Genomic DNA, 12,459 nt, shown 5'->3' on the forward strand with positions numbered 1-12,459 from the left:
AATATGAAGGGCAGTATCATTTCTGAGATCATATCCTTAGGAATCTCCACTCTTGTGAAATCTTTCCTAGCACTACCAAAAAAAAAAAAAAAAAAATTCAGCACATTCCTCTTGTCCAAAATAATTTCCTGATGTGAGAGGTGGGGTCCTGCCATAGTTCAAATCAAGAAGATGCGAAGTAACCATGACAGACACCTTCTAGTTATAGGCCAAGGGCTTGTCCCACCCAAACCTGAGCTGGGCATCACCACTTAGCATCAGCTTCTCTCCATGCAGCGTTCGGAGCTTTGCTGGGAGGATGGGTACGTGAGCTGCTCTCAGAGTTCCTCAGCTGGCTGACGCTCCCCACAGGGGCTCTCAGCCTTTTACCTGCACCAAGCCACTCAGTCCCAGGGTCACCCAAAGGCAATGAGTGATCAGGATAACTGTTTGCAAAAATCTGTTTAATAAATATACATCTTAAAAGTACCAAAATAATTACCAACAAAATATCCTATATACACCATTTACAAGAGGGTAACACAAGCCTTAGTAGGTAGTGACTTTTAACCACACACCACCAAACACCTGGTTCTTACACATCAGAACACAACAGGAGTCAGCTGCTAAAGCTATGGTAGGCAGGCAGCTCGCCCAAAAGAACAGTAATAAATAAAACATGGTCCTTTCATCCGATATGGATAACCTTCTTCAAAATCCCCACAAAAGATGAACTTTACAGAATTTTCTTTTTGATTCCAATGATCTTTGCTTCCCAAAATTTCACAAAAAAAGTATTTTTAAAAACTCAGGGCTGATTCCCAATAGTAAAACGTTCAGGGTCAGGGAGTGTGTGGTATAGTGGTAAGCGTACCCTTTATTTTTCTTTTCTTTTCTTTTCTTTTTTTTAAAAAAATAAAACTCTCTTTTTGTACAAATATACAAGTCTTTGTTATTTTTGACACTTTCCACTCATAATGTCAGACGTTGGCCTCCAAATACACAGTCATCATAGGGTAGCTAGAAGCAAGAAGAAAAAATGACACATTAAGTTTCCAGAATTTTGCCAAGAGGTTGGGGATGCTGGGAGGGCTGCTACTAGAAATATCCCCAATATTCTTAGACTCCTGTTTCCTATAATGACCCCTCTCTCCCCACCCAGACTGCAGATGCTTTCCCTGAACGCTCTTCTTTAAAAATTGCTAAGCAATTGCTGGGGGTGTAGCTCAGTGGTAGAGCACGTGCCTAGCATGTGAGAGAACTAATTAAACAACAACAACAAAAACCCCTAAAAAATAAAAAGCAATCCTCTTGCGATACTAGCTATGCCAGCTGAAGATGGAGAATAGACTTAATTATGCTGAGGCCCCTGTGACACAGAGCAGCTCTAGGGCTCAGGGAGGAACAAGGGCTTCTGACTGGTCCGTTTCTGGCAGAGAGTTGAAGACATCGATGGAGACTCACCTCATCCTCGGTGAACTCCGACTCTGTGTCATAGCTCTCCTCATCCTCGCTCTCGGGCAGCATTTGAAGATTTTCGAGGGTCAACTGGCCCAGCTGCTGTTGTATCCGGGTGCTTGGGCGGCCCCAGGTGAGCTGGTAGGGGGAGTAGCCCTGGTATGTGACTCTGTTGACATCAGCCCCACACTTCAACAAGAGTGACACCAGGTCAGGATTCTGCAGGTCCACTGCAAGGTGGAGGGCGGTCCGGCCATTACAGGGCTCCTAAAACCAAAAGCAAACTGCAAGTTTAGGGCTGGATCTGGAATTTCTGCTTGCAACAGAACATGTCCAGTGGTGCCCCTGCCTCCTCCATCAGGAAATGAAGTACCCACCTGAGCATTGACATCGGCACCCAAGGACACCAAAAGCTCCACGATGCCCAGGTAGCCATGGATGGAGGCTAAGTGCAGACACGTGTGGCCTGGAAGAACAAGAGACAAAAGCCACTTATTTCAACCCTCACAACTAGGAGCTGACCTATTCTGTTATGGGACAACCATGTCTTCTGAATTTTAAGAACTGTTTGTTCTTTTTTTTGTTTTGAGGTAGAGTTTCACGCTAGTCCAGGCTGACCTGGAATTCACTATGTAGTCCTAGGGTACAGGGTGGCCTTGAACTCATGGTGATCTGCCTACCCTCCTACCTTTGTCTCCCGAGTGTTGGAATTAGAGGCGTGCACCACCACGCCTGGATTAAATTTTAAGAACCTTATACAGGCTTCAAGGAAGAATTTTTCTCCACTTTTTTTTTTTTTAAACACGTTGGGAATTTAAGCTCTTGTCTGGACTCTAGTGGGCCCATTTCTTCCTTTTCCACGTCACCTTGGATGGGGCAGGCAGGCTTACCGTTGTAGTTGGTGGCCTGCAGGATGGAGTGAAGATGCTGAGGTGTGCAGGTCTGCGTCAGGACGCCCACACTGGCCAGGCTGCCCTGTTCACAGGCAAGGTGTAGGGGTGTATTTCCTCGAAAGTCTCGGAGCTCAGGATCACAGCCAGCTTCCAGAAGTGTCTCAGCAATTTCTGGCTGGTTAGTGATCACAGCCAAGTGGAGTGGAGTCTACACGTGGAAGAGGAAACAGAAAGAGGATAGTCATTCGACAGAGTCATAATGAGTTCTTTGAACCCCGGACATCCCCTGGTGGTGGGTGCTACTCTCCCCTGATCACGGCAGAGGGCCAGGAAAATAGGCTTCAGATGGGTCACCAAACCAGTGCTCTAGGATAAGTGGCTAATTTGAATATAACAAGCCAGGGCAGATAAGGACCTGTGACTATTAGTTTAGAAATGATCTGGGGTCAACTGAGCTACATCCAACTCCACCACGGTGGGTGCGGGGGGGGGGGGGGAGGTGTCAATGAGGGCACCGGGCTGGGCTAATGCACACCTGTTGCAGGTTGTTCTGGAAGTTAAGGAAGGCCAGGTCTCCTTTCACCTGACGAATCACTTCCATGGTCAGTGTCTTTTCTTCGTGGATGATGGCCAAGTGCAGGAACCTGAGGGAAGAGAGGGGAAACCCCCCCCAGGGTAGTGAGTGCACTGCGTGGGGCCCGAGAGGCGCGGGGGATTGCGCAAGGCCGGGGGTTTCTGGAGGCCGGGCCCCGCGGTGTTTTCCGCGAGGTTATTATGAGCTGAGTGTTCCTGGCAGGCGCCCAGGGACTTTCCGTGCCCCACCCCCCTCCCAGGGCGGCGGGCGCCGGCCAGACCGCCCCGCCCTCCGCGGGCCCGGAACGCCCTGTACTTCCCCTCCCGGCCGCGCGGCGCCCGCCCTCGGCCCCCAAGCTCCCGCCCCGCCTTATGCAACCCGGGACTTGGCGTCGCCGCCGTCGCCCCGCCCCCGGCCAGCCGCCAGGTCGGTCGGTCGGGGGGCGGGGGGATAGGGGGAAAATGAGGCTGTATGTGCTACTGAGCTGGGGCCGCGGGTCCCCGGGAGCCCGAGGCCACCTCCTCCCCATCCCCCAGTCGTGCACGGCCCTGCAGCGCTGCAAGGCTCGAGGACGGTGCAGAAGCCCCGAGGGGCCCTCTGCAGGCCGTGCTGCCCCGCGGCTGTGCGTGCAGACCCGCGCTCCCCCCACACCCCCAGTCATCCCGACACCCCACCATCACGACCCCCCGACACTTACGAGTCTCCGTCCTCCGTGAGCTGCTGCTTCCAGGGCTCGGCGCTGTGCGGCGCCTCCTGGGGCTCGAGGCGGATCTCCCGCAGCTCCTTGACCATCTGCTCGTAGTCCTCGTCCTTCATGGAGTCCAGGCCGCTGTCGTGGCGGTCATCCAGCAGCCGCTCCTTCTTCAGCCCATCCCGGAGCCCCTCCATGGCCCACTCCGGGGCGTGCTCGGCTGGCTGGAACATGGCGCGCTCGCCGGTGCGCTGGGACGCTCGTGCCGGCTCGAGTGCGCTCCGCAGCGCCGCCGCGCCGCCCTATAAGCGCTGGCAGGGGATTTCTCAGGGCGGGGTCAGGCGCGGGGAATTTCCGAGCCAGTCAGACCAGAAAAAGAACTGGCTCGTCCTCGGCTCTGAAGCCTAAACCCTGGGCCCGGGGTTCATCAGAGAAACTCCCTGCGATGAGCCACTGGGGTCAGGGACAGGGAACTTTTTGATGCGTCCTGAGTGGCTGGAAAGTCCTCCCGACCAGCACCCCCCCTCCCCGTCGGTACTTCCCTGCAGCCTTGCACTCAGTAACCCTAACCTCTCTGCAAGAAGCATCCCCCTTTTTTTTTTTTTTGACCCCCTCCTTGGGCTTTCCCACCATCCTTTTGATTTGCAGTGGTCGGCTGCTGAAATCCCAAGGACGCAGGCCCGCTGGGCGGTCCCTTCTTTGGGATTTGCCAACGTGCAGGTCCTTTACGTGTTTTGGATCTTTTGAAAACCCAAGAGTAGAAACGCTGGCTGGGTGAAGGGAATTCGCTTCTCCTAAATTTCTGCCAGGAACGACGCACGGGGGATTCGAAGGTCGCAGGCTGTCTGCGTTTTGCGTATTCCAGTCTTTGCAATGCAGGGACTTTTAGCAATCCACCCTCACCTTCCCCCTTGGGAAACTGTGAAAGCTTTAGCATTAAAAACTCAAATGCTTGGCGAACCCTCAGATTATTTCCTAGGTATTAAAATTTTCCTTGCCTGCGGGAGGGGCCAACTTTGGGAAAAGTTCAGGGCATTCAGGGAAAGTGCTGAACAGAGACCGCGCTTTTGTTGTTGTTGTTGTTTATTTGTTTTTAAGTAAAGCAAGGTATTCCTAGGAGAGGTTGTGGATACTTTGCAATAACGAAATAACTATTAAGTTCTTGCTCTCTGATTGACCTTGTACTGCGGCAGAGAACAGATGCTGAGCTCACTTCTGCCTGCCCAACCCAGCAATTGCATTAGTACCTTTGCTAAGACTGGCCCTTAAGGATAAGAAAGTAGCCGCTAGGCACCCTGTAGGAGGTCCAAGGCAGCCCTTGTACTGCCCCCATGTTCCCCCAAGGAATCTACTTGCTCCTTTTCCCAAGCCCTCCCGCAGAAGGCAGCTGTGGTACCTATCCATGCATTGTGGGTAATGCCTCCTGAGAAAAGGGCTGCCCTCCCTGAAGAAATAAAACCCCTGCAGAAATAGAACGGATGCTCCCATCCTTCCCCCGACTGCTAGTCTGCATGCCATGATCAAGTTCATCTACTGCTTCTAGAACTAGCAAAATAAAAGCAACTTGGTAACAGTTCTTCAGAATTTGGCCAGGAGTCCTCTATAGTTCTGCAAAGATTTCTGAATTAATCTTTTCCGGGACTGGTAATAACCTAACCTTCTCTTTCTCTGTTTTCATAGCTCAACCCTCTCCACTATTTGAATGTAGGAAATCTGAGTCAATAGGGTGAAAGACTAAAGATAAGAGGAAAAGAATGTAAAATCCCAAATAAAACCTTCCATGTATGATGACCAAATGCCAGGGTGAAAACTTCCTTGGAGATCAACTACATCACCTCTGCAGGCTTGATGCGCAAGTAGACAATTATTGCTGCAAAGTGAAACTGATTATAAGTAGATATCAACTCCAGGTTCTATCTTTAGCTAAATGTACACGAGTTGGAGAAGCAACTTGCATTTTTTTTTGGTGCTACACTTGCTTTTATAATGAGATTGGGTGTAATGATATTTAAGGGCTTTGGGGGAGAGGTTGAAACAGGGTCTCACATTGTCACCCAGGCTGGCTTTGAACTTGCAGCAATGCCCCTGCCTCAGCCTCCCAAGTACTGGGATTACAGGCATAAACCACTAAACCTTTATATTTAAAGTCTTTTGTAGTTTCAAAATTGTATCACTTGTCCACAAATACTTGTGTAATCCTGCTTTAGAAAAGTAATCGTGGCTCTTAGAACTATCACAATATAATTTTTTGGAAGAACTCCAATACCTTACCATCACATTAGCTCTCAGAACTAATCTTATGTGATAGGTATTATCCCTGTTTTCCTAAAAACAAACAAACAAACAAACAAACAAACCTAAAATGCATAGAAATTACCTAGCTACTCCATGGCAGTTTGTCTAATTCCTGCCACAATATATGAATCATTTTGCCAAAGTAAATGTAATGTTAATATCTGAAAACACATTGTGAAAATGAGACCCTATACAGTATAATTTGGAATATACTCAAAGTATTTAGCTCAATTTAAGGCCAGCCTGGGATACTTGGAACCCTGTCTCAAAAAAAAAAAAAAAAAAAAGAAAGAAAGAAAAAGAAAAAGGGAGGGGTCGCTGGGAAGATGGAAAGCTTGTCAGCTTGGGTTCAATTCCCCAATACCCATGTAAAATCCAGATGCACAAAGTGGTACATGCATTTGAAGTTTGTTTGCAGTGGCAAGAGGCCCTGGCAAGCTCATATTCTCTCTTCTCTCTCTCTCTCTCTCTCTCTCTATATATATATATATATATATATACACACATATATATACATACATATATATGTATATATGTATATATGTATATACATGTATATATATCCATAAAATATTTTCTATTCCATTTGTTAGGTAAAGTAGAGGGTATGTGTTCTCCCATCTAAATTTTGTGCACTTGGCTTTACGTGATTACTGGAGAATCAAACCTGAATCATCAGGCTTTGCAAGCAAGTGCCTTTAAGTGCTGAGCCATGTCTAGCCCTCTCCAAATTTTAAAATGTGCAACAACATACTCTAGTTTCAAAAATCAATACATATAAAGGTTAACGTCTTTTAAAATTAATATGAGACCAGGTGTGGTGGTGCATGCTTTTAATCCCAGCACTTAGGAGGCAGTGGTAGAAGGATTGCTGTGAGTTCGGGGCTACCCTGAGACTACAGAGTGAGTTCTGGGTTGGCCTGACCTAGAGCAAAAACCTACCTTGAGCAAACAAAAACCAGGCTGGAGAGATGGCTTAGTGGTTAAGGCTTGCCTGTGAAGCCTAAGGACCCAGGTTTGATTCCCCAGGACCTATGTAAGCCAGATACATGCTTCTGGAGTTCGTTTGCAGTAGCTAGAGGCCCTAGTGTGCCCATTCTCTCTTTCTCTTTTCTTCTCTCTCTCTCTCATAAATAAATAAAGAAATTAAAAATAAAAACCAAGCCAGGTGTGGTGGCACATGCCTTTAATCCCAGCGCTCAGGAGGCAGAGGTAGGAGGATCACTATGAGTTTGAGACCAGTCTGAGACTATATAGTGAAGTCCAGGTCAGCCTGGGCTAGAGTGATACACTACATTGAAAAACAAAAGCTACAAACAAAAAAATCCCCACCAACCATCTCCCAAAATTAACATGACTATTTAGTTAATATGTATAGAGCAAATCATGTGTGACGTATATGTGTGTTTGGGTATGGGTGCATGTGTGTGCTCATGTGTGTGGAGGCCAGAAGACAGTCTCAGGAGTTATCCTCAGGTACACCTTCTATTTCTTTCTTTCTTTCTTTTTTGAGAATATGGAATGCTTCATGAATTTGCATGTCATCCTTGCACAGGGGCCATGCTAATCTTCTCTGTATCGTTCCAATTTTAGTATATGTGCTGCCGAAGCGAGCACCGTCTATTTCTTTTTGAGATAGGGTTTCTCCTTAGCCTGGAGCTCACACATTAGGCTACACTGGCTGTCCAGCAAGCTCCAAGGATCTGCCTATTTCCACCTCCCCTTTCCAGTACTGACATTACAGATGGGCACCATCATGCATGGCACTTATTGGATGCTGGGGATTGATCTTGGGTCCTCGTGCTTATGAGGCAAGCACTTTGCCTACGAAGCTATCCCTAGCCTCCTAAAGTTAGTTAAAAAAAAAAAAATATATATATATATATATATATATATATTTGCGTGCGTGTGTGTGTGTGTGCTGGGGAATTGCACCAGGACTGGCAGGCATTTCAAGCAAGTGTCTTTAACTACTGAACCATCTCCTCAGCTCCTAAAGTTAACTATTTGTAAAAACAATTTACAACATTGTCAGACTCTAAAAGTACTGTTTATAAAAGGTGCATGAGAAGAAAGATTTGGGATGAAAGTATAAGCATAAAGAATACATTTCTTTGCTCCTTTGATGATTTTCTATTCCTGGAAGTCTTCACTGGTGGTCTGTATTCTGATTGCTTAGTGCGACACCTAGTGGTAAGAGTTAGGCCCACGCATTCCTTGATTCCTCACAATGCCTTTTAAAGAATTTGGGAGGTGCTGAGCCTTGATGGCTTGTCCCTCCCTGGGGATTCCCAAGGAGTTACCTTTTGTTTTCTTGCAACCCTGGGAGACAGTTTAATATAATGTGATCCAACCAGTTCTTTCCCCATAACACACAGCTCAATGTCAACAAACATTACAACGTGAAGGAAAATAATACAAAATCAGAACCATGAGCTCTGTGTATGTGTGTGTGTTACAAAAAAGGAAGGAGACAATGAAAAGGTCTGAATTTGAGCTTAGGAAGACTTCTTCACTTCATTGTCAAACATTTATCCCTTAATAATTTAAAAATTATACATACATATACATATACATACATACATACATACATACATACATATATATATACATATATATAAATATATATAAACTTTCTTGTTTTGAGACAGGTAGATAGCTCTGGCTGGGCTCAAACTCTTAGTTCTCTTGCCTCAGTCTCCTGAATGCTGGAATTACAGGTGTATGTGATCATGCCTGACCCATAACTAATTTCAATGTTACTTTGGCTTTGTGTGTGTGTGTGTGTGTGTGTGTGTTGCTGAGGACTGAACTCAGGGCTTCTTGCATGCTAGTAAGTGCACACTCTACAACTGAACAATGCCCCAACCCTTGTTTTTTCCCCCTTTTAGTGTAGAAGGCAAAAGAATTGATGAGGGGCTGGAGAGTTGGCTTAGCAGTTAAGGTGCTTGCCTGCAAAGCCTAATGACCCTAATTCGATTCCCCAGAATCCAATAAAGCCAGATGCACAAAGTGGCACATGCATCTGGGGTTCCTTTGCAGTGGCTAGGGGCCCTGCTGTGCCTATTCTCTCTCAGGATGCTGTCCCAAGTCATGAGAGGGGGCAGTGGTGCCCCTAGCTCCCCGGGCAGGAGCCCCCCCCCCCCCATGGGACAAGGAATGTCATCAAGGCTTGGCAGGACTCAGCTACTTCATGCACCAAACCTGCGACCTAAAGTGCCTGGTGGTCTGGCAGCGTAGAAATTTTGTCCAGGTTCAGCGAGGTGGTCCAATCTCTTCGTTCTTCTTAACCACCATGGGTAGGGTGGTCTGCACCAGTTGCCTTGGCCAATTAATTTTAAATTGTTTGGGCCCCAGCCAATGGACTCCTCCTTCCCCAGCGCAGCTGGGCTGGAAGAGAGAAGGGCCATGACCACATCCTAGAAGGGCAAGCCAGGCAGGCCTGCTCCAAGGCAGCTCCACTGTGAAGCACATCCACATGCGTCTCCACATGCTCAGGCTTCTGGCTTCCCCCACCTCCGCAGCTATGGAGTTTTCCCACAGAAAAGCAGCTGTCAAGACTTTCATTTGTAGTGATGTAAAAATAGACCATCAAAGCCACTGTATTCCCCTGGTCAGGAATTCTGCTTTGAAATGGAGATCAAAGCCTTACAGGGGTCAGTGTCAAATCCCTACCTTCAACCCCCTCCGCAGGTATCCCCACAGGAAGTACAGGGACCTCCACAGCCTTCTGCAGCTCAGTTCCCTTTCAACTCAGACAGTTGTCACCATGGGGCGCTTAAGAGTTTATTCATGATCTTCCATTATTGGTTTTTTTAAATCAAAAAATGGATATTGTAAAAAATTATAAAATTTAAAATAGTACAACAGCTGGGCCTGGTGGCACAGGCTTGTAATCATAGTTGCTGGGGAAGCTGAAGCAGGAGGCTCTAAAGTTCAATGCTGCCTGTGGTTCCAAGTAAATTTAAGGTCAGCCTGTACTAGTGGGACCCTGTCTCAAATAAAAAGTAAAAACAGGGCTGGAGATATGGCCCAGGGGTACAGCATCTAGCATGCATAATTATAATAAAATTTACAAAAACCAAGCAAAATGCATTTCTGCTTCCTTTGGCTAAATAGAATTCGTAAGCCCTGGGTTTGCAGCCTCTTTATTCAGCTGAGGTAGGTTGTTTGGTGGGGAGAGTCCCCACCTTCTATTCCCTTGGCATCATGGGGTCTCTGCTTCTGTGTGAAAGAAGGCTGGTATGTGTGTGTGCATGCGTGGGTGTTCCTGGCAGGCAGGGTTAGAACCAGAGAATGAGCCCTGAAGAGAGTTGTCTTTTCCCAAATCAGTGTTTAAACATTGAACTGTAAAATCTAACAATCTAGCCAGGTGTGGCAGCCCATGCCTTTAGTCATAGCACCGGGGAAGCAGAGGTATCGGAACACTATGAGTTCGAGGCCAGCTTGGGACTACAGAATGAGTTACAAGTCAGTCTGGGCTTGAGTGAGACTCTGCCTCAAGAACAAATAAACAAACAAGCAAGCAAAAACCCCAAATCTATACATATACATATCTATATAGCTGGAGAGATGGCCTTACAGTTAAGACACTTGCCTACGAAGCCAGAAGACCTAGGTTCGATTCCCTAGGACCCATGTAAGCCAGATGCACAAGGTGGTATGTGCATCTGGAGTTCATTTGCAGCTGCTGGAGACCCTGGTATGTCCATTCTATCTTCCTCTTTCTTTCTTTCTCTCTTTCTCCCTCAAATAAATAAATAAATAAAAATAAAAAATATTGCTGGGCATGGTGGCACATGCCTTTAATTCCACCACTCAGGAGGCAGAGGTAGGAGGATCTCTGTAAGTTCCAGGCCATCCTGAGACTGCATAGTGAATTCCAGATCAGGCTGGGCTAGACCAAGATCCTACCTCGAAAAACAAACAAACAAACAAACAAAAAGTCAGAAAACAATCTAACATTGTTCTGATTTTTCTCACAAGGACTACTTCTATACTTACGTTGAAGTCACATTATTTCAGTCAGCACCTCGCTGTGCCCACCCACTTGCCCAGGTTGCCAACTGGGGAAACTGCTACAGGGGAGGGAGGAGGCCAGCACAGCGTCAAAACCCCAGGCTCTCTCTTCTCACTGCTTGTTGACCGTAACCAGGCAACATTTACAGGTATGTGGGATTGCTCCTGCCCACCCGCCTGTGTTCTGGGAGGAGTGGTTGGCCCGGGGAAGGTGCAGGTTTCGCAGCACAGGCTTCTCTGTTTGCCTCTTTGTCTCTGGTGCACACTGATTCTGAGTTTAGTCAGGGCAGGAGGAGAGTCAGAAATAAGGCATGTCCTACGCAGAAGCCTGGAAGGGGCCAGGATGTGAGACGGCGCTGATACAAGGTCCCTGTTCGTGGACAGGTAGTGATGAGCCTCAGCAGCAGGGGCTTAAACCCAGCTCACTGCCAGCAACTCTCCCTTCTGTGGTTTCGGCTTTTGGGAACGGCTTAGCACAAGTATGAATGAATGGGAATTGCTAAACGGTTGTTTTAGACGAGTAGAGTAAGGATCTGGTGCCTTGACTCTCAGCCCTTCCTTGGGGCACTAAGAAAGGCATGCCCAACCTCCCTTAGAAACTCCTCCCTGGCTCAGAGAAGGCTAAGGATGCTTGCTGCACAAGTATTGGGTACTGGGACTGCCAGAGTTTGATTCCCCAGCACTCAGGTCAACAGCCTGGCACGTGTATTACTGGTATGTGTGAGGGCGCGGAGGACAGAGACTGGAGAGTTGCTTTCCCTAACTGGCAGCAAAAAGGGGCAGATCTAGATTGAATGAGAGATTTTGTCTCAAAGAAAAAAGCGTATGAATGAAAAAGGACACCCGGCTTCTCGTCTGGTCTGCACAGCCATGCACATCTGTACACACATGTACATAAATCACACACACAGCATATCACACACCACATCACACATCACCTGTACACGTGCACACACACACTAAAAACATTAAAAAAAAACAGAAACTGTTTTCTGTAGCAGAACTCCTAATTACCTGTGTATTAGGGTTTGACATTTATCTTTGTGTTTCTCTGAAGTTATTAAAAGGGAAGGATACCTGTAAACATATTCTCAAAGTAATTATTCATTAAAATTTTAAAAAGTTAACTTGGGGCTGGAGAAATGGCTTAGCAGTTAAGGCTCTTGCCTGTGAAGACTAAGGACCCAGGTTCAATTCCCCAGTACCCAGGTAAGCAAGATGCACAAGAGGGCACATGCATCTGGAGTTTGTTTGCAGTGGCTAGAAGCCCTGGCATGCCCATTCTCTCTATCTGCCTTTCTTTCTCTCTCAAAATAACTAGATAAAAATTAAAAATGTTTTAATTTATTTATTTGAGAGGAGGGAGATGAAGGAGAGAATGGGCACACTGGGGCCTCTAGCCACTGTAAATGAAGTGCAGACACACGCACCAACTTGTGCATTGAACCTGGGTCCTTAGGCTTTACAGGCAAGTGCCTTAACCACTAAGCCATCTCTCCAGCCCTTAGTTAATTTTTTACTCACTAAAAGTAAGTGGGAGAGTATGAAGA

The 12,459-nt window shown here is 47.0% G+C and overlaps 1 protein-coding gene and 1 non-coding gene across 2 annotated transcripts; both read right to left on the reverse strand.

Moving 5' to 3' along the window:
- Positions 1-425: 425 nt before the first annotated feature.
- Nfkbia (NFKB inhibitor alpha) lies at positions 426-3,859 on the reverse strand. The gene is made up of 6 exons (XM_004649119.2): positions 3,602-3,859; positions 2,866-2,974; positions 2,328-2,538; positions 1,815-1,903; positions 1,444-1,704; positions 426-999 (listed from the first exon to the last, which is right to left on the reverse strand). Exons 1-6 carry the CDS (start codon positions 3,826-3,828, stop codon positions 952-954), a joined length of 945 nt encoding a protein of 314 aa, XP_004649176.1. The 5' UTR covers positions 3,829-3,859; the 3' UTR covers positions 426-951.
- Positions 3,860-7,400: 3,541 nt separating this feature from the next.
- LOC123462426 lies at positions 7,401-7,507 on the reverse strand. Its single transcript, XR_006638248.1, has one exon. It is a non-coding gene; the product is annotated as a U6 spliceosomal RNA (small nuclear RNA).
- Positions 7,508-12,459: the final 4,952 nt, after the last annotated feature.

Source organism: Jaculus jaculus, chromosome 7 (genome assembly GCF_020740685.1).
Source record: "Jaculus jaculus isolate mJacJac1 chromosome 7, mJacJac1.mat.Y.cur, whole genome shotgun sequence".
Taxonomy (NCBI): domain Eukaryota; kingdom Metazoa; phylum Chordata; class Mammalia; order Rodentia; family Dipodidae; genus Jaculus; species Jaculus jaculus.

Excerpts from the sequence above, each read along its gene's own strand:
- Nfkbia (XM_004649119.2), bottom strand. The coding sequence starts at position 3,828 with ATGTTCCAGCCAGCCGAGCACGCCCCGGAGTGGGCCATGGAGGGGCTC. Across the intron at positions 2,539-2,865 it reads TCCAGAACAACCTGCAACAG|ACTCCACTCCACTTGGCTGT; the intron begins GTGTGCATTAGC and ends TTCCACGTGTAG. Across the intron at positions 1,705-1,814 it reads GTGCCGATGTCAATGCTCAG|GAGCCCTGTAATGGCCGGAC; the intron begins GTGGGTACTTCA and ends TTTTGGTTTTAG.